Source organism: Toxotes jaculatrix, chromosome 21 (assembly GCF_017976425.1).
Source record: "Toxotes jaculatrix isolate fToxJac2 chromosome 21, fToxJac2.pri, whole genome shotgun sequence".
NCBI classification, from domain to species: domain Eukaryota; kingdom Metazoa; phylum Chordata; class Actinopteri; family Toxotidae; genus Toxotes; species Toxotes jaculatrix.
The window spans coordinates 181,057-202,862 of NC_054414.1; the positions used below are offsets into that span (position 1 = coordinate 181,057).

General features: G+C 42.0%; 1 protein-coding gene across 1 annotated transcript in view; it reads right to left on the bottom strand.

The window, feature by feature from the left end:
- The window catches only part of LOC121201021 (fatty acid synthase-like), a 35,610-nt gene that overhangs the window by 9,693 nt on the left and 4,111 nt on the right, over window positions 1–21,806 (bottom strand). The window contains exons 2-29 of the mRNA XM_041066621.1: window positions 20,992–21,127; window positions 16,296–16,448; window positions 15,962–16,135; window positions 14,045–14,245; window positions 13,799–13,921; window positions 12,448–12,563; window positions 12,213–12,347; window positions 11,401–11,863; window positions 11,082–11,269; window positions 10,424–10,613; window positions 9,605–9,699; window positions 8,935–9,069; window positions 8,513–8,716; window positions 7,826–7,941; window positions 7,500–7,675; window positions 7,159–7,350; window positions 6,954–7,034; window positions 6,529–6,714; window positions 6,091–6,270; window positions 5,471–5,674; window positions 4,606–4,922; window positions 4,083–4,484; window positions 3,328–3,492; window positions 3,017–3,132; window positions 2,491–2,645; window positions 2,075–2,278; window positions 1,830–1,980; window positions 852–1,030 (exon numbers count right to left, since the gene is read on the bottom strand). Coding sequence (XP_040922555.1) covers window positions 852–1,030; window positions 1,830–1,980; window positions 2,075–2,278; window positions 2,491–2,645; window positions 3,017–3,132; window positions 3,328–3,492; window positions 4,083–4,484; window positions 4,606–4,922; window positions 5,471–5,674; window positions 6,091–6,270; window positions 6,529–6,714; window positions 6,954–7,034; window positions 7,159–7,350; window positions 7,500–7,675; window positions 7,826–7,941; window positions 8,513–8,716; window positions 8,935–9,069; window positions 9,605–9,699; window positions 10,424–10,613; window positions 11,082–11,269; window positions 11,401–11,863; window positions 12,213–12,347; window positions 12,448–12,563; window positions 13,799–13,921; window positions 14,045–14,245; window positions 15,962–16,135; window positions 16,296–16,448; window positions 20,992–21,118 — 5,128 coding nt within the window. The 5' untranslated portion in view covers window positions 21,119–21,127. The remainder of the gene's footprint in view (window positions 1–851; window positions 1,031–1,829; window positions 1,981–2,074; window positions 2,279–2,490; window positions 2,646–3,016; window positions 3,133–3,327; window positions 3,493–4,082; window positions 4,485–4,605; window positions 4,923–5,470; window positions 5,675–6,090; window positions 6,271–6,528; window positions 6,715–6,953; window positions 7,035–7,158; window positions 7,351–7,499; window positions 7,676–7,825; window positions 7,942–8,512; window positions 8,717–8,934; window positions 9,070–9,604; window positions 9,700–10,423; window positions 10,614–11,081; window positions 11,270–11,400; window positions 11,864–12,212; window positions 12,348–12,447; window positions 12,564–13,798; window positions 13,922–14,044; window positions 14,246–15,961; window positions 16,136–16,295; window positions 16,449–20,991; window positions 21,128–21,806) is intronic.

Here is a 21,806-nt window from a genome sequence, read left to right on the forward strand (position 1 = left end):
TTTAAGGTTTCTCATGACTATAAAACACAAGTTATAATAATCATATAATTAAAAAAAACATTTAGATAGATAGATAGATGAGACTTTATTGATCTCTGGAGGGAAATTAAGTTGTTACAGCAGCATAACAAAAATAACACAACATTGCACAAGAAACTAGAAAAAATATGCAGTAAATAACAAATAAGCTAAACTTTAAATATAGAATATATAGAATATACAGAATAACCATAAAATGAAATGCACAGCAGTGTAATTAGGTCCTGCATCATGAATATCATGAAAAAGAAATGTTAACAACTCCAATAGGAGTATTACACTGTTTCTATTACTATTGCACAAGAAAAAAACTGTACTGTTAAGAATACTGTTATTATTGCACAAAATACTGTTGATATTTATTGCACATGAGAAAACTGTCATAAGCTATTGCTGTTGCACGAGAGAATCTGTACTGTTCAATATAAGTGGTCGTATGGGAGCACAGGAAAAAGAAACACAGCAGCAGTCTGAAGTCCTATGTGACGCTGTTGTTATACAGTCTGACTACTGTCCGGTAGCGTTCTTCTAGCGAAGGAGCTCCCCAGCATCCCCACTGCCTCATACAGGGGGTGAGAGGGATTGCTCCGAATGCTTGCCAGCTTGGCCAACATCCTCCTTTCTCCCACAGAGTCTACTGAGTCCAGGGGGCAGCCCAGGACAGAGCTAGCCCTCTTTACCAGTTTGTCCAGCTTCCTCTTGTCCCTGTCTGTTATAGTTAATGATAAAAGTGTATGGGTGGCGTACTTGCATCACTATGTCACTACTAAAATGTCTGTGAGTGCTGACGTGTCTTGTGAGTGAATACCAACCGACTGTAGTGAAGACTTTGCATTTCTTGCTGAGCGCTATGGCGATGGCGGCCTGGCCGACGCCCCCCGAACCTGAGTGGATGAGAACAGTCTCTCCTTGGCGGAGCCTGCCGCGCACCACCAGAGAGTAGTAGGCTGTGGCGTAAACCACTGGCACAGAGGCTGCCTGCTCCAGAGTCCTGCACACACACACACACAGATGCTTTAGTGTTATTTGCCATTATGTACTGTAGTATGCAACTGGTTGAAATTCACACTGTTTTGCTTTTGCTTTGTGACTTGGACTAAGCTGTGTGGTAGTTTGACCTGGCATTGCTCTGTCCAACACTTCAGTGCGGTGGAGAAGTCACCACTTTAATGACTGTCAATCACACATCAAAGGAGACACCCAGAAGGAGCAGTGTCCCCTATTTATTTTATATTCATTACACAAAGCATATGATCCGTTTAACACATATGATGTTGTCACACATTAAACTGCAGTAGTAGTAGGAAACAGTATATGAACTAGTTAAGCACCACTGCTTGCATATTTATACATTAATGCAATACTAAGGTACCCTTCTGCATTATGAATAGTTTTACTGTTGTACTTAAAGGTACTTTTTGTTGCTACTGCATCAATACCTCTACTTGTTATGGAATATTACTGTACTGTGGTATTGTTACTTTTGCTGAAGTAAATAGGTTCAATACTTGTCTGTCTCTGCTTTAGTTAGAACTTCCCTTGTAGTTACATTGCAAGTAAAGGCTTTGACCTCCCTCTTAAAATAAGAGGAAAACAGCCCAGTGATTCTCTGCTGCTCCATTGTTCAGTGTTGATTCAGCCTTGAAATCATACAGTTCCAGGAAGAACAACCAGGAAACAGGAACCTTTGGATGTGATCTATCGTTTCCTCAGACAGCATGATAGCTTCTGTGAGTCCAAACACACACACACACACACATGCATAGAATATTTAAATATGTGACACTGACCAGCTGGAGGGAACATCCCATAGGAACCGTTTGTCTGCATCAACATTTGTTGCCAGGCCTTTAGCAGGTAGCAGTCCCATCACACGCCGACCGATGGGGTCACGACCAGAAAACTCCATACCCAACATGCACTGTTGCAGAGCTAGGTCCCCTACACCATGTACAGTGAACAGGAAACGTTAGGTAATTGTGGAAGTTGGATGTGCAATTTGACAGCTGTTTCTATTTTTGTCTTCTACACAGACCTGGAATAGCGTCTGGTGGCAATTTGCCGGTGGCGAGCATTATATCTCTGAAGTTGAGCGAGCTATAGTAGACACTACATTGTAGCATGTTAGGGTTGGGGGCCACAGAGTGGCAGGGCGGAGAGGCAATCCATCTCAGAGAAGACAGGTCACCTCGAGTCAACACGTTGATGTAGGCCTGCTCTGTCAGCTCCTCATTTAGATCTGACAAGCACAAAACAGAAACACATGCCTTAATGGAAGTGTGAGCTGCTGGCACATCATACATCCTGAAAGGAAAACAAGTTCTTTGCTTTAATTTAAGTCTGCAAACTATGACGCAGTCGATAAAAGAGAAGAATAAAAAGATCCTTATACATAACCACTGTTGTGTTGTTTTACAATACATGTGCAAGTAATAAGTGATATTTCGGTACCGCGCGTGATGAGCTGGTGTCTGAAGACACCCCAGTGTCCCTCTCTGAACACGTTCATTACCAGATCCCTCTCCAGAACCGACTGCATGGACTTCTGGGTCGGCTGGAGGCTGGGTGATACTGAAGACTCGTTTAGATTGGACACAAACAAACAGCTGGGGACAAGGAAGGAGAAGACCAATTAAAAAAGGTCATTAAGAAAGGAAACACACTACACAACCATCACACTGACCACCACATAGATGAGTATCTACAATGAGACAATACCTACATACAAGTGGCTCACTAAATTAATTGTTATAATACACAAGTACACTGGTATTTACTACTAAAACCTGCAAATCCCAGAACATGACAGTGCAGTGCTACTAACTGACTACACTGCTCATTATGGTCCTTATGACAGATACAGAAAACATATAATCAATCAATAATAAACTCTTTCAATTACAGTATATTACAGTATAAATTCCAGTACAGTGACAACACTAGTACTGGACTATGTATGGCAGAGCACGTGTCCTACCGTATTCGGTTGCCACCTGGCTCCTGTCGCAGACAGTTGACCATTCCCACAATGCCACAGTTAGCCTGAGAGGCAGTCAACCACACTGGACAATCGGATGACTCTGCCATCATTGTCTGCCACAAAGATCCACACAGTTACTCACAGTTATGACTAATGTGACATCTGTAAATGATGATGATGAAGTCACACAGACACCTGAAGTACAGGACTTTCAATGTAAACGATTCGAACAGTTTTCTACACATTCATTCATTCACACTGTAGGACGTTTCAAAAGCCAGGCACACAGAGAAGGATATAGAACCCACCTTGAGTGTTTCCACCCATTTGTAGTCAGTACTGTCCACAGGAAGGAAAATGGGCTGTTTGCTTGGAGGTCGACATCGACAAAGAAAGAGGGCCGAGCCGTAAAAAGACTTCCTGACAGCCACCGGGCTGAGGGAGGCCTCAGAGAACACCTTCTCCCACTCAGCCTTGAGAGAAGAGTGAGATAATATCAGGAAAACATCACCTCCACTCCCACAATCAATGTGGTGCTAGCATCTCCTAGAGCAAGTTACTGATCAGCTCTGAAATTATTTCTTTGAGCTTCCAGTTTCAGGGGTGTTACAATCATGAAGACTGACAAAACTATGCTTCTATCAAACTGAAGCCCCATCACTGTGACATCTATAAGATGCACAGAAAGGATTAACCCTGTGAGCCCGTACGTATCATATATGATACCCACATTTCTGGGACTCATTGCATCACCATCAAGCATAAACTTTGCATTTAACCCTTTTAGATGAACTCTTATGCTCGTATACTGACTCCTGGTAGACACTCCTCACTTTTCTAAATGTTTTGACATGTGTGATACAAACAAAAAATATACTTAGAATTTTTTTTTTTAATTTTTTTTTTTTACATTTTGTCAAAGGGACAAATAAAGAGTTCATATTTGAAAAATTAGAGTTTTCTGACCATTCTTTCATAGTTCAGGTCTCACAGGGTTAAGAGTGATTAGAAGGATGAAAAACCTCACTAAGTTATTGTTAATTAAAACACTGTCTCCATTGACCTGTGTGAGTAGTCCTTGCTGGCTGCTGCTCTGACCAGTGCTGGAAAGGAAGGCAACTGTTTCCCCCAGAGTTTCTCCCTTCAGCAGGGTGTGGAGTAGAACAAACCCTCCTTGTTTGGCTCCAGAAGACAGATTTGCCATCAGCAGGCCAGGGTCCATCCTCAGAGGGCCCCAGGCGTGGTTACACACCACTAGGTCTGCCCCTCCTACTGCACCGCCAGGAACTGGGCCCATCAGGGGATCCCACTGAGCTGCAGTGACTGCCAGCTCCTCCAGTTTGGCTTGGTGGGGGGTCAGAAGATCCAGGTTGGTTGCCGTGGCTGTGTAGTCTACGTGTAGCATGGGCTGGATGTTGAGGAGAGGCACCACGCGAGAGAAGAGTTGGCCATCGTTGGAGAGAGCCTGACAGGGGTTGGAGAGGTGAAGAGGGTTGGAGAATGAAGCATAATTCATCCATTCTGCATCTGGATGAAATTTGAAAGATTGTTTTTCTATTAGACTTTCCTCTAGTTTTCAGTCTTACCTCCAGGACTTTGATCTTGCCGGGCATGCTGTTTTCCATGGTGATGTCCAGGAAGTGTCTGAGGGCAGGGTTATCTAGCAGGCCCTGCAGCAGGCTGTCCTGCAGCAGACATGCCCTCTCCTTCTCCACCGTCTGCTCCAGCTCAGAGTGAAGATTCCCGTTCAGTTCCAAGCTGCAGAGGAGGGACAACAGCCGCACCAGGCCGGGCTGAGAAGACTCAGTGCTGGGAAGAGGGCTGTCTGACTCCCCTTGTAGCCCAGGGATGGAGAGCTTGACACCGTGAGGGGCAAGCTTTTGCTGCAGTCTGTGAATTAAACCTGGATGGAGAGAATGGGATGAAGGATGAGAAGGACACACAGAGGTAGATGATACAAAAAAGAAAGTTTTTTTTTTAGGATTTTATAAATGCATTAGTTTCTTTTACTGCAACAGAAATAACATTTGACTATACAGAACAACTCAAAGGTGTTCAATATAAAGAAAATGATAAAACATTGTCATAAGAAGATGGTGTTAGTAATAAAAGAAATGACAACAGACATAATAAACATAAATTGCCTTCAAATCATCTTAATCGATATAGTAAAAAAAGAGAAATGATACTGAAAACTATTTTTGACAAATATTTTTAACACTATTTCATTAAATGTTTCCATTAATGTTAATGTTCCCACTCAGTTCACTGTAATTCACTCACAGGTATGTGTAAATGTAGTGTGTTTTTACATTACTGTAATTAAAATAAATATTAAAATAGTGTAAGGTGTATTAAATATTTTTTTAAATAGCTTCAAATATGATCCAAATTCCAACTGTCAACTGAAGTGATATAGGCACAAACCAGAGAGAGTGTTAATCTGTTTACCTTTGCAGAGCCTCAGCTGCTCTGCATGTTTCCCATTGGCCGTCAAGCACTCTGTCTCCACATAGGGAACAAACACAAACTCCTCCAGGGTGGGGGGACTCTGCTGCTGCTGCCGACGTGGGGCCACAGTGGCATGCAGACCGCAGATCTGGACTCCACCAGCAACAATGTTGTCAAGGCAGCGGTTTATGTGGACATCCACAGCTACGGAAATTAGAAAAATTCAATGTGCAGTTCAGTGCTTACATAAGATCTCACACACACAATTTATCAATTTTATAGGAGAAGCGGATTCTAAGCCACTTTTCAGGAGGACAAACAAGGCCAAAAGCTTGAGCTGAGCTAAGAAATACCAGCAATGACTGGAAAAAGTCATGTCATGTCATCATCTGCCGCTTATCTGGGTCCAGGCCCAGGTCGCGGGGGCAACTCCCGCCCAGTCCAGTCAAACTCACAACCCCGAGAGATTGAGTCGCATGCTCTACCAACTGAGCTAACCAGGTGGCACTGGAAAAAGTCTTGTTTTACTAATGAATAAGTGTGTGCATGTGTGTGTGTGTGTGTGACAGAAAAGCATGTGTCTGATTGTGTCTGTCTTTGAACAGACTGATAACACACACCTTGCTTTCCATCGGCATACTCGCAGATCTTCTCTGGATGGACAGCTGGATCAATGCACACTGAGCGGATTCTGGTTGGCAAACGCAGACTGCGGCCCGACAGCCCGACCACGAGCATCTGCAGCATGGTGTCCAGGAAAGTCACCCAGTTTCCTGTCCACAGCAGCCTCCCGCTGTCTCCTGAAAACAGACAATCACATAACAGCAGCCCATAAGCAAAAACAGTGTAGCACCAGATCACTAACTTAGAGCTGGGAGATAAATTGAAAAATATATTATAATTAAAAAATATTACTATTACTTCTGTCTTTTAACTACTGTCTTTCCTCTCCTGTGTTTCGTCTTTGTAATATAATGGAAAAAACACAGACACAACAACAGATGTAACAGTAAAAACAAAAACTTTAAAAAGGTTTCAAAAACAACACACACTGTTACCTGCATTGTTGGACTCCAGGATGCCTTGGAAGGTCTTCCCATAGTCATAGCCGCGCAGTCGCAGCTCTTTGTAGATATCATGTGCTGTAAGCTTCATTTTGGGGTCTTCATCATTGCTGGCAGCTTTCCGACTTATCTGACTATGGAATGATTCAAGGCCTGCATCCTCTAGAATGCTCACCTTACCTGAAAATCATGCTTAACATGTGAGACAAACATTCTCTCTGGTGTTGTCCATGGTTTAACTAGCTATCTTATTCTGTTTTATTATGGACATGTGAATTTGTTCTAGAAAAAAAAACCCACTGTTCAAAAAAGTTTAATATCTGGAAGAACAGATTTTTCAAAATGATCCAATGGCTGTGGATGTCTTGCCTGTGTGGTATCAAAATGTCCAGAAACAGAAACATACAAATACTACATACCACTGACAGCCAGGTTCCCATTCTCTGAAACCTCAAACCTGCTAGTGGCAGGCATGAGATGCACTTCCAACTGGACAGAGCCTGACAAGAACAGAGAGGTGAGGAGAAAAGACAGACAACGAGACAAAAACAGACCAGCGTTAAACAGGAAGTTAAGCATAAACTCCAAAGCCCTGTGCCCATGCCGCTACTGCTCCACTCTCACCGGTCTTTGGTAGAATGGTGGCTCTGTGGATGGTGACATCCTCGAAAGTTACAGGGGTGACGTCCATGACAAGCCCCAGACTTCTCACAAAGGTACGCCAGGCCAGTACCAGATAACCCGTGGCCGGGTAGAGGACACGGCCATCAATGCAGTGTCCAATCAAGTAATAGTCTGCAGACTCTGGGTTAATGTCTGATGTTGGTCAAAGAAGTTGTGGACATCAACCACAGCAAATGGTCACATGAAATTAAAAACCACAGTTTAGCTTTCTTTCTTAATATGACAAAAAAGGACAAATGCAGAGTTGAGTCGCTTTTTTAATCCAGATGTTCACTTCTTACCGATGTTATAGATGGTGGCAGAATTGGATCCTCCTGAGCCAGAGGAAAAATGCTCCACCTTGGGGACATCCCAGGTCTGGGCATGGTCCCAGTGCACCAATGGGGAAATCAAAGGGGTACCAACCGGCACAGGGTACTTCACTGCTGGGCACAGGCCATTACCATCTACACTGATGCTAAAGAGGAGCATCAAAAAGAATTTGCATATCAGCGATCACAAACTCCTTCCAAGAGTGTTGAAAGCCCATCTAAACCAACACATCCCCATCAACTACACTAATGCATCAAAAGTGTCTAAATGCAGAGAGAGTGAGGCATTTACTGACCCATTCATGTAGATTTTGCCAATGTTTGAGAGGAAGAACTCAAGGTTGTTGCTGTGGCCTCTCTTCATCAGGGGGAGGATGGAACACGTGTGCTTCAGACTACGCTTCAGGATGGCCTGTGCAGGAAACATGCAGGAAAAAGCTGAAGTTCATAATACGCTGGTTCCCAAACTTTTTTAAACCATCAGACCTCTTTACAGAAATTTTCTTTCATGGCACCTCCTGAGCCATGAAAGAATAACTCCTAATAAGTCTACTTATTAGGACTCCCACCTCAAGACTACTCTTGAGGTGGGAGTGTTAATAATCCTAGTTTAACTTGGAGCATGATTCCTATGAGGGATTCTGAGACACTTGTGAGAATTAGCCTGGATGTGAGTCTAGAGCCTGTAACTGTGGCCTATGTTATCAAACATTAGTGCATTTCCTGCAAATTTAATGAGAAGAATGTTGCTACAGTATGAAATTAAATGCAAAATAATCAACGAAATCCAATAAAACTGTCCCTTTTAAAGAAAAATACTTTGTCTTTCCTGTAAAAGGGACAGTTTTCTGCACCATTAAACCAATATAACACATAACAGGACTGATGATTGACTTTCTAAGCAGCCAGTAAAGGGCTCACACACCTGACAGATGAAAAAAGCTGTCAAAAGTACAGCAGCTGGGATGTGAGCTATTATCTACCTGCAGCAGAGCATGAGGAGCTATCTCCACCACCACAGCATTTTCAGGAACCAGACTGAGGCCCTCCTGGAACAGCACAGGGCTCACCAGGTTGTTAACATGGTAGTCAGCTGAGCTGTACAGAGCCAGAGGAGAGTGCCACTCGGACTGAGGGATGCTGGTGCTCACCCAGCGGGGTGAACGCTGCCGCGGCTCCTTGATCACCTACATACAGGACAACCCTAATTATAATCAATCAATTAACGCAAAATAAGCCAATATGTATGACATGACAAAAATAACATAATACATCAAATATTGCATTTCATATATTACTACACCAAATAGTAGTGGGAATGTGTTCCCCATCTACCCAGTAGCTGTCTCAGGAGCTGTCACAGCTTCTCTTTTGTGTGCTGTTGAAACAAAGCAGAGCTATGTACCTTCTTTAGAGCAGCCAGCAAGGCAGGAGCGATGGAGGCCATGTAGTAGGAATGGAAAGCGACGCCGGCACTTCGTACCTCTTTTGCAAACACTCCCTGCTCCTTTAGCTCAGACACAAATTTACTGATTGCCTCCTGATGAAACACACACACATCACATCTTTCAAATCACAAGTCCCTGCATCTGGATGACCAGTCAATGTAATGCTTACATTAGATCATACAGTTGATATTATGCTTGTGCCACCTGACTTTCATTTTACATATTTTAAAGAACCCTTAAAGCATGTTACTGCAACGTTAGTTAACAAGTAGCTGTTGGTCAGGTACAATGTTCTTCCTTTTTCTCTTCCTCTTGTCCTCTGTCACAAATAAGTTAATATTTCAATATAAAAGATTCTGTAAGTTTGCTGACTAGTTTGATTAACTATGAGCAAAATTTTCCACAACACTGCTGTCCTACCTGTAACATTCAGCAAACGCACTGATAACATTTACAGTGTGCACATTAAAAGTATGTGTATATTACAACTTTCCAACGGCAAAGATTCCAAATCCCGCTGAATCAGTATAGTTACAAAAACCAACAAAAACTTCCCAGACTGTGTTAAATCCATGTTCTCTATATTAATGTGGCAATAAAAGACAAAAGTCTGATAGAATGTCTGACCTGAGGACCAGAGATGGTGACAGTGTCCTCAGCGTTGTGGCAGGCGGGGACGACCCCCTGAGGACACTGAGCAGTACACTCCTCCCAGGTCAAGCCTGGAATACAGAAAGGTAAGAGATGTGCACTGTCCTGTCTTATGGAAACACACAGAACTGAATGAGAACTGTCAAGCTCCTTGTCTTTCTTCAAGAGGTGATTCTTATCTGAACCGTTCTCTGACTTATCTGCGTTATTGCTATCCACCCATAAGAAGTTGGGGAAGTTTGTAACAAAAGGAGTGAGGCAGGTTTCTTCATCGTTTAAATCTGACTGGTATGTGTGGGCACTGAGCACCACTTTTTTTCCCTATCAAGTTAGCCCATCAAGTTGTGCTTCTTCCTCTTCTAAGTCTTGCTAACCTGGATTTTGCTAGCCTTGCTGGTGCAGAACATCTTGTTTCTTTATTGTTCCCACATGAATAAGATTCATAGACCTTTATCACAGCAGACTGCAGTATAAAATTAATAACATCATTCGTTTGATGCTGTGAAAGATTAATGTTTGACTTTGGTTCAAGTTTGTCCATAACCTCTCCTTTATTCAATGCTCCCTATATATCAGACACTCAGCAGTTTGCCCCAGAAGTAAAGATTTGACTCAGAAGCCCTCGACACGGACTTGAGATGACTGAATCTGAACACACCAACAAAGCTGAGGCTTGGCCTGTATAATATCATGTATTTTATTTTACAACGGATTCCTTCCCTCTGGACAGTGTGCTTATTTCAAGAAAACAAGATGATGAAACATGGTAAAGAACCACTGCTCTCCCTCTCTTACCGACTGCAGCCATGCCTCCTGGAGGAAGGTTGGCCTCCTTGATGCAGCGGCCTCTCCAGTAGGCAGCCAGGATGGCCTCAGTGTGACTGAGGGAGCCATCAGCATAGCCACAGGCCAGTTCTCCTACGGAGTGCCCTATGATGCCGTCAGGCTGCAGACCCATCTTAGTGAGCAGGTCAATCTGAGCGATCTGTAACAAGGTGAGCCACAGAAAACACACTAAGTTGAAGATAACAACTACACAAACCCTAACCCTACTATCAAAAAGAAATCTGTGAATTTGGTGATTCAAAATACAGACACACTAACTTCACTGAAGTCCAACAACAATACATGCTATAAGCATCCAGTGGCATTGAGTTAAATTTTATTATCAGTACAGGGAAAATGATTTAATGCCTTATTATCATCTCAACCTGACAACTGCAACAACGACTTTGAGGGCCCTGAAACTATGGATGTGGAAAATAAATTTAGACCCTGGAACGTCTGGTTGAAAAAGAGGAGATTATTTGAGTTCCTGAAGTGGTTCATGGGTCTCTGGAAAAGTTCCAATGGCGAGAGAGTCCTACCCTGTAGTCTGTATGAAAATACACCAATTTGCCCATGGTTTGCAAATGCCTTGCTTCCCATACCATGCACCATGTTTCCACTCTACCTGTATGGCAGCGAGGCCAACAAAGGCATGAACAGTGTCTTCAAAAGTGGTGTCGTCAGCCTCCATGAGCAGACGAGACACTACCAGGCCGGTGTCCTTAAGGGCTACGTCTGACCGCAGGATGGACTCTCTGAAGTCTGGCAGCTGCATGAGGCTGCGGCCCATACCTGCCCACTGTGTTCCCATTCCTGTTAATACAATCAACTGTCACACACCTTAATCCAGTAATACGTCAGTTACTGAAAACACCCATCCGTCCAAGGACATCTGACTTTATCAATAGTTATCTACCTGTTGGATAATTTGTTTGACGACTCACCTGAACAGATAAACCAGAGCGGCCTGGTAGAGGTCTGCACCTGCTGCACTTCTGTGACATCGCTCTGAGAGTCAATCAGAGTGTAGCCTCGATAGGGCATGCTGGCAGGGGGAACTCCTGAGATCTCATTCAACAAAGACAGGAAGCTGTCATCTGCACTGTGTTCCCTCCCATTTTGGAGCATGCTGTTCACTGCAGCCTCTGTGCGCCCACAGGCTTGAAGCACCCTGGGAATCGTCCTGGGCGGCATAGTTACGTCAGCTGGTTTCTCGTTTGGACGAAGAATCACATGAACATTTGAACCCCCGAATCCAAATGAGTTGATGCCTACTATGCCTCCTCGGATGGGAATTGGCCGGTCGACGACTTGGACCCGCCCATCGGTGAGGGCGGGAATGTCGGGGTTAGGACTGTTGAAGTGCAGGTTGGGAGCCCAGACTCCTCGCTCCAAAGAAAGCAACACCTGTTTGAGGTAAAACAACCGATAAAATAATGACGAGATGGAAAGCTGATTTTTATTATGGCTGAAAAAAAATAGTTCCATATCAAGTCCCTTTCTCTATCAAGTCCTCATGCAAGCACTTGGTTCTTTCCGAAAATGTCCAGCCTTGGACATTTAACAGTAGGTTCCTTGTCCCTAAAGCTCAGCAAAAAAAGGGAATAAACCCACTGTATTAAGGAGGGGATGACAGGCGCCTTGGGAGAGCCGATCACAAGTGGACAGCTCTAAGCACAGGTGTGAATACACCTAAGATCAACAGAGATCAAATCTCTCAGACCACATTCGGAGGTGGTCAAGCTGTCATTCTCACCTTTGCCAGGGCAGCCAGACCAGAGGCTGGTTCTGGATGGCCCATGTTAGATTTGGTGGAGCCAATAAGCAGAGGCTCTCGCTTTGATTGACAGAACACACTGACAATGCCATTCACTTCCTGTGGGTCCCCAACCTGCGAGTAAAGAACAGAAATGCCGCAGAGGTAAGACACTCCAAGTGAGTGACATTAGATGTGTGCGTAAAGGTGACTTTTTCACTTTCTGTGCATTCACCTTTGTTCCAGTACCGTGGGCTTCAATGTACTCCACCTGCTCAGGAGCTATATTCACCTCCTGGTAGAGAGAATGAACCAGCCTCTGCTGCATTTCACCCGAGGGAAACGTTACACCTGAGGGACCAAGGCGAGTGTGAGAGGACATGTACACCATACAACAAATGCTGGGTAACTGCTCCTCTACTCACACAATCACATCACAGAACTTCACAAGCTTTGTTTCTGCTTAAATCTGCTTTTTTTGAGTTGTAACCAAATATGACATTTGTGTGGCTGAAAGAATGTGGAAGTCAAGCTGCTACTTGAGTGTATTTTAGCTATCTCTGTTCTTTAGCGATGTCATCACTATCAATTTGGTCAGAGATACTAGACAACCAGTCAGGTGATCAAATAGGTTATAAACAAACCAACATTTTATCAAGATTATCTAAATCACTGAAAGTGAGAGCATGTGTGGTGATAATAATCCCTCACTGCACACTGCCACAGTAAGCAGATCCAATTGTCATGCTTCTTGCCCCTTCAGGCTTCTTTTTAGTGATGCCACTGTGTATAACTGTACCATCAATACAACACAAATAATCCACAGGACTGAAATTGAGCTGAACAATCAGCTGAACAATCAGTTGAGTAAGTAGCAACTAAAGATGTCAAATAAATGAAGTGGTGTAAAAAGAAGAATCTTTCTCTCTGAAATGTAATGAAATAGAAGTGTGAAGTACTAAATGACAATATTAAAGTACCTCAAATTTTTATTTTGCTGTCCTGCATACTTATGTAATTTACTTACTTATTCAATTTATTTTATTGCTAATAGTTTTTTTCATTAATAAGGGAAAGCGGGGAAAAAAGGTCTTTGGAGAACTATCAGAAATTCTCATTTTGTTCTCTGCTGTTGGAAGGGAGTGTCTGTGTCTGTGGTTGACTGACAGCAGCTGAGGAGTGTGTCTGTGTTTATGTTTGACAGCAGATAGCAGGCTGAGATCTGGCAGGGGAAGAGACGAAGTAAACAAACCTGTGCTGTAGCTTAAACATCATGCTGTTAGCAGTGGTACTGAAGAGCAAAGACTACGCCAGCCAGCCACATTTTTCTCTATTTTCTCACGTTACAGAGCAAACAATTAACTGATTTATCAAGAAAGAAATGTGCAGATTATTTAAATTTCAAGAATTTCAAGTCTAGCATCTGAAGAATCAAGGCTGCAATAACCAAATTTCTCTCTGAGATGACACAGTATCTGAACTTGTCATCTCATCTCACTTGACCATCTCTATAGGTTCAGTGAAGTTTTTATGCTGAATGCAGCATGAGTGTTTAGAGATTGCAGGCTGTTAGCATGCCTCCTCACCTTGCTCTTTGTATCCGTCTGTGTTGTTGCCAGCGTTGATCACTGTAGCGTAGACCCTTTTAGCCACCGATCGCTTGGTCAGCAGCACCGCCACCGCTGCCTCTGAACGACAGTATCCATTTCCTGACCAACAGAATGATATAAATTTAAACCTAATATTGGCACACACATACACATACATACTCAGAGGGCATCAACAAGTGTAATATATAGTTTACTCAATATCACTCTAAGAATTTCTTTTACCTGATGAGTCGAAAGACTTGCAGGTCCCTTCAGGGCTGAGCATACCCAGTTTCATGAACTGCACTGAGGTGTTTGGCTTGAGCAGCAAGTTGACTCCCCCCACCAGAGCGGCGTCACATTGGCCCTGCCGAATGGCGTGGAAGGCGTTTTCTAAAGCCAGCAAGCTGGAGGAGCAGGCAGTGTCGATGGCAGTGCTGGGGCCTGGAGGAGGACAGGAGGCTGGATTAGAGCTACAAACTACATCAGTAGAGAAGGAGAGCCAGGAGCATGTGAGGACATCCAAAACAAGGAATACTTCAGGCAGACTAAATTCCATTCACTTCCACCTAGAAAGGACAGTGCACATCTCTGCTAAGGCTGAACAATCCTCATAATGTTAATGTTTATAACAGCGAATGCTTCTAATAGTTAAGCACCTGCATCTACATCCAGGTCAACTTGAAAATTGAGCAGCTTATTTAATTGATATTCACTGAAAAATAAAGTAGAATTCATATTATTTTCCAACTTCCATGGCTTCTGCAGCTGCAGCACGGACTGAGGAGCAAATGCAGCGGAAGAAAAAAAAATGAGTGAGCATGAACGCCACAGAGCAGTAACAAGATATGTGGTGATATGTGGCCTTTCAACCCTTCAACACAGTAGAACGGCCATAGTTCAGGTTTGATAGATAATTATCTTAGTTTCTATTAGAGTCAGTGTCATGCTTGTCCGGTAATTGGTCCATAAATCACAATTTAAATTACCAATTGTGTTATCACCAAAACAAGAAGAAGCTTGAGTCTAAAATATCAAGTACAGATGTTTTCATTCTCCACCAAACACGTTAAAAAAATCTATAAGGGATTTGGAACTGATTCATATTTGATAAAATGTTATACTATCTATGAGTATCTTATATTGCATAGAAAGGCACAAGTGTTAAAGAGTTATGGCCACACCTACAAGACTTTGGGGACCAATTACAGGACAACAATAGAGCATGTAAAAACAGCTTTATTCACATATGCTCTGTAAAACTAAAAGATTATGACTGTAGGAGGAGGAGAAGGATGAAAGATTAAATTCATTTTCGATTCAATTTTATTTAAAGATCATCTCAAACCAAAAAATCCAGGAAAACTTTGTAGCATCTTAACTGCAGAAGATCTGAGCTCTAAGGTAAATGGCCACATGGTAGAAGCAGCACATCTGGATCCAGATGTGAACTAATGGAAAGGGCAGTTCACAACAGCTTCCTCTCACATCATCATTTTGCCTCAGCATCCACTGACTTAATGTTTCCTGTAGAGCCATCTTTCACATAATCACAAATAAAATTTCATGATGTAATTCTGAATCAATATATAACAGCAACAAGTGGTGCACGGGTGAAGAAACAGCACAGTGAGCTGATATTGATGAACGGCCATTTAACAAGGACTGATATAGACAAACTCTTGATCTGGTTTATGGCAGTTCGAAACCTTAAGTAGCAAATTAAAAACAGCTAACACTAAGAAAATACGAGATATAAAACAGTCCAACAGCTAGAATTTCAAGAGCTAGTGATAATATTAAATGTGAGCATTTTCCCTAAGTGTGGAAAAGCTATATTCATGTGTGTGCTGTCATGCCAGTTATAAGTCTGGGATGTGGAGGTGGGCCCAGAGAAGAGCAAAACCAGGTAGTGACCAGTGTGCTATGTGAGAAACATTCATTGGAATGAACAGGTCTTCTTGAAGTTTGGGATCTAGTTCTCATAATATAATAATGGTTTGAACAGGAAAAATGTTCAAATATCTGGTGACACCCCCTCCTTAGTTTGCTAGTGTGTGTATGTGTGTGTGTTTGAGTGATGGGGTTTTATCAGACCAGAATCAAACTTTTTGTTTGAAAGAATGAAAGCTTATGTTGGGTGTGGATGTGTGTGCATACCACTGAAGTCAAAGAAGTAGGACAGTCTATTGGCCAACATGGCGCGCTGGCAGCCAGTCATGCTGTAGCCCAGCAGCTCCTCTGGATCTCTGCTGAATGCCTCACCAGCCTCAGAACCGCTCACCCCGATGTAAACGCCAGTCTTACTGCCACGCAGCGCGGCAGGGTTCAGTCCTGTGTCACAACATTTCACTGTTTTTAAACCATTCTCTTCGTGTTTCATCAGGTAGCCTCACTCAGATCTTTAAAATTAACCCCAGAGTTTTAAAAAACCTGAGAAAATACTAGCAAACATTTATTTTATTTCCTTTCCCTCTTCACACTGTTTCCTCACCTCCATCCACAATAGCCTCATAGGCAATCTCCAGCATGAGACGGAGCTGGGGGTCCATGGTGTTGGCCTGTTTCGGATGGACTCCGAAGAAGCCTGCATCGAAGTGACTGATGTCCTTCAGTTTACCATTCCTCTTTGGAAGACCATACAGACCTAGAGTAGGAGCGAAGCATGGCAGAAAAGTCATTTTCAAAAGAATTCCTCAAAAAGGAAGTGGTTCAGTTCATTTTGACAAAATGTCATAAAATCATCCAACATACGTTCCTGAGATTCAGTTTGAAAATAGGGAGACAGGTGATGTGGCATTGCTTTAGTTAATCATAGTCATAATAAAGTTTTGACACTTAAACTATTAATTTGGACCAGTTTTGCAAAGAATAATGTTACAGGGAGGAACAGTAAAAACAAGCAGTGGCCACACTGCTTCTTGTGATTAGTGATTAGAGGAGGAGTTTTCTTCAGTTTGAATGAACTGACACCTTAAGATGCATGATCTAAGAGAGCAACACCTTTCTACAAAGACCATTCGTGCTGTGCCTGCATCACAGGCTCTGATGACAGTGATGCAGGCACAGCATTTACAATAAAACATCTCCGAAAAGACAGCCGGATAGAAGCCAGGCTGTCAGGCAGTGAGATGGTTCAGCTTTTTTCTAATGTAATTGCTAGGATGCTAACACATTCCTTTGCTATTTTACTCACACTATTCAACGATCTATATTTTGCTTTTATTGGTGATGGTGATGTATTGATTGTTCAATGGCAATGGATGAGAGAAGTAGTTATATACAGTTCAGTTAAAAGTATTATTTCTAATTCCACTCAAAGTATTACACCATTATCTGTTAAGGTAGCTACCAAAGAAACCACCAGGGGGTGCTGCTCCCTAAGCCACACATTAATAAAAAATATCTAATTCAAACAACAGAAATGCAACAAGGACCAGCTCCTGCACATAACTCCCTCCTTCCTAACAGCACAAACTTCCCTTTAATTTCTGTTTCAATTTCTGTTTGTGTGCAGATCTAAACAACACAAGATACAATATATTAGTGAGTTTTAGGGGAGTTTGCAGCCTTTTTAATACTGTGGGGTTAGTTTTTAAGCTTCAAAGAGCCTCATCAAGCATAACAATATCAGATACTACGTTTCTGAGGTGGGGCTAATTACAATAACTTCCGTCTTGTCTGAGTTCAAAAGCAGAAAATTACTTGTCATCAAGGGCCTTATGTCCTTAAGACAGGTCTGAAGCTTAGTTAACTGATTGATTTCCTCTGGCCTTACTGACAAGTACAACTTGGTATCATCCGCATAACAGTGGAAGTTTATGGAGTGCTTCCTGATAATGTTGCCTAAAGGAAGCATAATATAAGGCTTTGAGACAATTTTGATGGTGGAAGGAGCTATATAAATAAAATTGTACATGTTGACGTGTACAAACTGAAGCTTCCATTCTTAATGTTAAACTAACAACAAGCTGACTCCAGCTCAGCATACAGACGTCAGATCTGTCTCATCTCCCTCTCAGAAAGACAAAATGACAAAATATTTCTTTAAAATAATATTCTGTGGTCTCTATTTGAAAAGCCATTAAATAAGGATGGAATAAAGTACAGTGAATCTTTCATCTTTAATAAAGAATGTTTAACATAATGAAGGGTCACACTCCTACCTTACTGAACTGGTGTAATCAGTAATTTCCCACTTGCAGTAAACTGGTTCACATCCAGTTTCTGTGATTTTGAAATAGTTGGGCTGTGACAGTCACTGAGCCTGAACACAGACTTACTTCTATTTGGACATAACTGATGTGCAATACAATATTCCACATAAAGAAGACATATGTTATTTCCCATTGTTCTTTTTTTCCGCTGTCACCATCCCTCAGGCCGTCAACCTCTGGTTGCTTTCTCTGTTTCCCTTTCTATTCTCCCTACTCTCCCTTGATGCCTGGTGTGTGGTCTCAGCAGTGTCAGCTGGTTCAGTCCAACTCTTTCAGAACATGAATGTGAGCTTGAGATGGTTGCCAGACACTGAGGGATAGGTCTTTTATTCACAGAGAGGGAAAAATGCAAGCAAGAGATGAAGGATGGGAAAGAGCAGAGATGAGGGAGAAAAAAGGTAAGTTATCAAACCATGAAAATGTGAAATGTAGAAGTAAAACAGGAATAAGGTGGAATGATACAGAATACTGAGGTCAGCATTTTATTTATGCCTTTTTCCTATATCCTTTTTGTGGATCAGGATGAGCCAACGACAAGCACTCACTGAAAGCAATGTTAAGGAAAAGGGTAAGGCCATGTTCAGACCCAGTTCATCTCTATTTGGAAAAACACACCCCTCTCATTCAGTTGAATGAGGCCAGGAAACTAAATTTTTGGTGCCAACCCAGAGAGCTGTGGGAAAACAATGCAGGAAAAAAACAGGTTCAGCTTTTGCTGCCACCCACAGAACCATCATGACACCACACTGACCCATCAGATACATGCAAGCACACATTCCTGGTGGATTACTTTGTGTTTCTATAGACACGTGTCAGACATACAATGACAATAAAACATACTGACTATAGGAAACTCTGCTTACTGTCCTACCTTGTTTGGAAAATGACTTCCTGACAGGAGCATTAGAGACAACATGTTTGTCTAATTCATTAGTTAAACAAGTCTCAGCGTGAACGTCGTTACGAATTTAATCTGATAAATGAGGCTGGTAAGAAGTCATCAAAACGTGACTGTCAGAATTATGTTAATGGTCAAGCAATAATTGATTGCAGCAGCCATCACTGTGGTGGGGATGCTGCAGAAGGACTAGGCTGATTGATATTGTTAGCCTGACAGAGCCAGGCTAGCCAGGTTTCCCCCTGGTTCCAGCATTTATGCTAAGCTAGGCTAACCACATCCTCACTGCAGTACTGTGCCCTGTGAAGTTTCCTTGGAAAAAAAAAGGCCTTTACATTTAAAAAAAGTAGGTTTGCATTGAGTCCTACTCAACAAAATGCACTGTGTGTGTTTGAGGTCTAACAAACCTGTTGAATGCATTTTGTTCACAAAACGTGCTAAGCCAGTTTTGGTTTCTTTTTGTTTGTTTTTTTACATTTTGAAACATTCTTTGTTTGAATATTTACTAGCCCGCACTCTTCTTCTTCTTCCCTCCCTTTGTTTGCGCATTGCTGTGGTTCTTGGTGTTTTACAGCCACCTGTAACAGTGTGACATCATTGGCAGGAATGTGTATCACACCACCAGCGCGGGCACGCATGCATGTGCACAAGACAAACACTACAAGGATCCAGTTATACAGAAACTTCTCAAAAGCACTGCCAGTGGTCAAAAACTCCACGGGGAACCTTTCACACATAAACATGAAATAAATATACTGACCTATTCCTTTAATGATTATGGTGATACAATTATAAGGGACGGGTCACGTCTCCTGGAAGTTTGGATCAGGAGGTTGGCCCCCTGCACATCCTCCATCCTTTAAGTTCTCTCTGCTTCTCTTACGATTCTTTTCTGTGGTGTTACTGAACTGATCTGCCAAATTTATTTCAACAGATCGCAGTGAACAGAATTATTGTACTTGATGTATTGTTATTGTACCTGATGTACAATCATTCTGGGGCATTAGAATTTATGCAAATGCACTGTTGCCAATAAAGTTGAAATTATTTTGTTTTCCGACACATTCCTCTTTTTATTCCTATTTATACACATCAGTAATCACATTGGAAGAGACTGATCAATAAAGTTTTCAGAAGATATACACTTTATCTATACAGAATAAATCACATTGTCATAATCATTTCATGAGAAGAGGTAAAATATGTTTTATTTCAATGTAATGGGCAACAGTGTAATTATAGATGTTTTTATGGCTCCCTCACACCCATTCTGATCTCTAAGCAAAAAGCATAATTGAAGTATCTATTTCTGTTAATTGTCAATTTTGTGTCAATCACACTCTGTCATGCTCTGAAACCATAATTAATCTATAATCCGTCTTGGAGCAGCATTCATTATATTTTTATCAAACTGTTACTTATTTCATGTGACAGTTGAGATGCTGTGCTTCATGAGTAATTTGCTGTCCCCCTTAATACATGAAGGACACATGTAGACACATTTGAACATGCCTCTATCACTTATCAGTCTGACTCTGACACACAAAACCACAAATCTCTCCACTGCCCAGCCAGTTTGAGAGAGGGAGTGAGACTAATCTCCCATTCAGGAAATACTGATGGCCTGTATTCTTCTTTAGAATTGTATGGTGAAATCTTACAAGCTGCATAGGACAATAACAGAGGAAAGATAGCGAGGTAGTTAAGTATTTGATAAGAAGCCGTAAAATTAACAACTTAATGGACAGCTCCTGAGAGCCTGATAACTGTGCTAGCTCCTGTAGTTTACAACTCCAGTCATGATATTTCCTGTCCCTCCTGTACTCTGCCAAACCATATGGTAAAATCCAGTCTGACGGCACCTGGAGCCAAAAGTCACTGAGCAGTGTGATGTATACAAAAATACATAAATAAATAAATAGAGCATCCCTGCCCTCATCCTCACCAACTGTTATAAGAGGGCAAAGTTATATAGAACTTCAGATGTGATCAATCAAACAACCAATTATTTGTACCACAAAGAACGGAAACAAATGTCTGAAAAATCAAACAAATCCAATTAGGTGGGGTCTCACCTGGTGTCCACCGCCGGTCGTCCTCTGTCACCATGTCCACACCATTAATAAGGTTTTCCCAGAATTCCTCCAGATCGTTGGACTCGGGCAAACGGCCCGATATGCCCGCTATGACTATCTCATCCATGTTGAATTGCTGTTAACAGAGTGAGTGAGAGAGAGAGGTATATCAACAATAAGAAGGGAACACATTTCATACACTCTGTGATTAATGTGATCATCACTGTATTGGTTGATCCAATCACATGGAAATCAAGTCCAGGTCTTGGTTTGATCTTTCCAGCCCCTGTTCAGCCAGTATCTGGAATAAACTCTGCCACCAATCAATTCAAATTCGTGACATTCTTCACATTTCTGGGGCCTTTTTCACCAAGTCTGCAACTTGTAAGCTGCAATGTGCAACATGAGATCAATTCCTCTCCTGTCAAAATTAACACGTCACTAATCAAAAAAACACCATACTCTGAGAGCGGTGGTCACAGGTCGCTGCTGAGAAAGGGGACCCTGGTGCTTTCTGAATAATCCTGACTTAAACACTAACAACACAAATGATGTTGGCTCCTCAACATCCTGCACAGTGTCTTTGTAGCTTTAGATTGTATCATGTCTGAGATCATCTCTTTAAATACACCACTAAACACTACATTTTTTTTAAATAATAGCAAAGGTTTATGATTCTCTGCATCTAGATCCCGATCTGCATGAAAAAAATACCCTCTCTAGGAATTTTAAGAAATTCTCAGAAATATAACTTGAATTTCTGAATCTACCGGTATGTGTATTTTCCTAATCGGCTAATAATGAGGATAGCTGGT